At 60.8% G+C, this 2,008-nt stretch overlaps 1 protein-coding gene across 1 annotated transcript in view; it reads right to left on the minus strand.

The window, feature by feature from the left end:
• LRP1 (LDL receptor related protein 1) overlaps positions 1 to 2,008 on the minus strand; it is an 86,951-nt gene that overhangs the window by 6,870 nt on the left and 78,073 nt on the right. The window contains exons 68-69 of the mRNA XM_015559767.1: positions 581 to 1,061; positions 3 to 91 (exon numbers count right to left, since the gene is read on the minus strand). Of these exons, the coding sequence (XP_015415253.1) occupies positions 3 to 91; positions 581 to 1,061 (570 nt within the window). The remainder of the gene's footprint in view (positions 1 to 2; positions 92 to 580; positions 1,062 to 2,008) is intronic.

The raw sequence follows: 2,008 nt of genomic DNA on the forward strand, positions 1-2,008 counted from the left end.
CCTCAATCACATCTCGGCCGGAGTCCGTCCAGTACACGTTCCCGGCCACCCAGTCGATGGCAATGCCCCTCGGCATCTTGAGCCCTGAGATCTGCACGGGGGGGTGGGGGGGGGCACAGTGTCAGGGCTCCCACCTTTTGTCTTCCTGCCCATTGTCCATGCCCCCCAACTCTGCCAGCCGCTGTCTGCTAAAAACTCATCCCAGACGGAGAGCTAATCCCCGGCTTTGAGGAGATTCCACGGATAATGATCTTACGGGCCACCCTTCGCGCTCCCGCGTATTTTGCTGGATTAGCTATCGTTACGCTGCTTTATTGAGGAACAAAGTGAGGCCCAAAGAGGCCCAATAGGTCGGCCAAGACTGACACAGTGGGTGGCACGGGGATCGGAGTTGGGTGTGGCTCCGTTCTGCAGGCCTGTGTGCCCACCGCCCTCTCGGGGGGCTGCAGACTCACTGCTCTGCCGCCTGCGGTCCGTGCCTCCGACATAACCCTGACCGCCCTTGCCCTTCAGTCTCACCTCTGCCCTCCACTGTCCTTTCCCAACTCTGCTCAGAGCCTCCCCCCAGGCTGGTGCTCACATTAAGGTGGGTGACACCCCGGTCAATCTCTCGCCGGTGACGATTGGAAGTGGTGGGAGGTGCAGCGGGCGGCAGGCTGCGGTAGGAGATGGTGCCCGTGTGCCAGTTGGTCCAGTAGACGCGGCCAGCCTTGACATGCACATCCATGGCGTCGATGCGGACGCTCTCATCGCCCTGGAAGGCCTGCTCGTACGCTGAGTGGGGGTGACTGGGGAACAGGCTGCGGATCTCATTGTCGTCGGCGATGTACAGGACCTGGTACTCAGAGCCTGCAGGGGGAAGCGGCCAGATGTTCGGTGTGGGAAAGGCTGGGGCAGGAGGCCGGGCTGGGGGCCGGGCTGGGGCCGTCGGGCCGGGTGCTGGGAGGAGCGTGCCCGAGACGTGCGCCTCACCCAGCCCAGCCCCTTGCACACGAACGTCTTCGCTCCTAACCAGCCTCCTGGTCAGAAGCCGCGGCTCATCCCAGCGCCCCCGTGCCCGCCTCGGCCCTCAGAAGGTCCTTCCTCCTCTCCTCCTCGAGCCTATCCAGGGGACCTGCCCCTCCGGGGGCTGTCCCTGCTCCTCCAGCCCCACGGCATCGGCTCTTCACGGCCTCTGGTTCCTCACCAGGCTCTCCGCTACGCACCGTCTGCTGTGTGCTCGCGGGTGCACACGCGTGTGGGCTTATGTGCACAGACACGGAGGGGTAGGTATGCGTGTGCATGGGAGTGCACTTGGGTGTGAAGGCGTGCTTCTGCACAAGGACGCTGTGGGTGTGTGTCTAAGCCAGTGGTTCTCAACCTTCCTGATACCGCAACCCTTTAATACAGTTCCTCGTGTTGTGGTGACCCCCAATTTCACTGTCACAAATTGACCATAATTAAAGCATAGTGATTGATCACAAAAACAATATGTCATTATATATGTGTTTTCCGATGGTCTTAGGTGACCTCTGTGAAAGGGTTGTTCGATCCCCAAAGGGGTCGCGACCCACAGGTTGAGAACCGCTGGTCTAAGCCCATGTTCAAAAACAAGAAGGTGACTGTGAGCTGACGGATGTGTTAATTCACTCGGTGGGGGAATCCTGTCACGATTGCACACGTATCAAATCATCACCTCGTACATTAAATATCTGACAACTTTCTCACTTATATCTCAACAAAGCGGCGAAAAGGAACGCAGGAAGGGAACACGCAGGCGGGGCACATGTGACTGCAAGTGCGGCAGTGTGTCTGCCTCCCCCGGAAGGGGCGGGCGGGGGCAGGTGTGGGACGTATGTGTGCTGCCCTCACCCAGCCCTCCTCCATGAGCCGGCCCACACCTTGCCCTGTGTGGCTCCCAGCACAGTGCACAGAAGGGTGCCTGCAGCTCTGGGGCTCCCCCCTGGGCCGGGGTGTAAGGAGGAAAGCACCCCTCCCAGGCCCACCCCGTGCCTGTCCTGGCCCTGCC

This window comes from Myotis davidii, unplaced genomic scaffold, assembly GCF_000327345.1.
Source record: "Myotis davidii unplaced genomic scaffold, ASM32734v1 scaffold1134, whole genome shotgun sequence".
Taxonomy (NCBI): Eukaryota; Metazoa; Chordata; class Mammalia; order Chiroptera; family Vespertilionidae; genus Myotis; species Myotis davidii.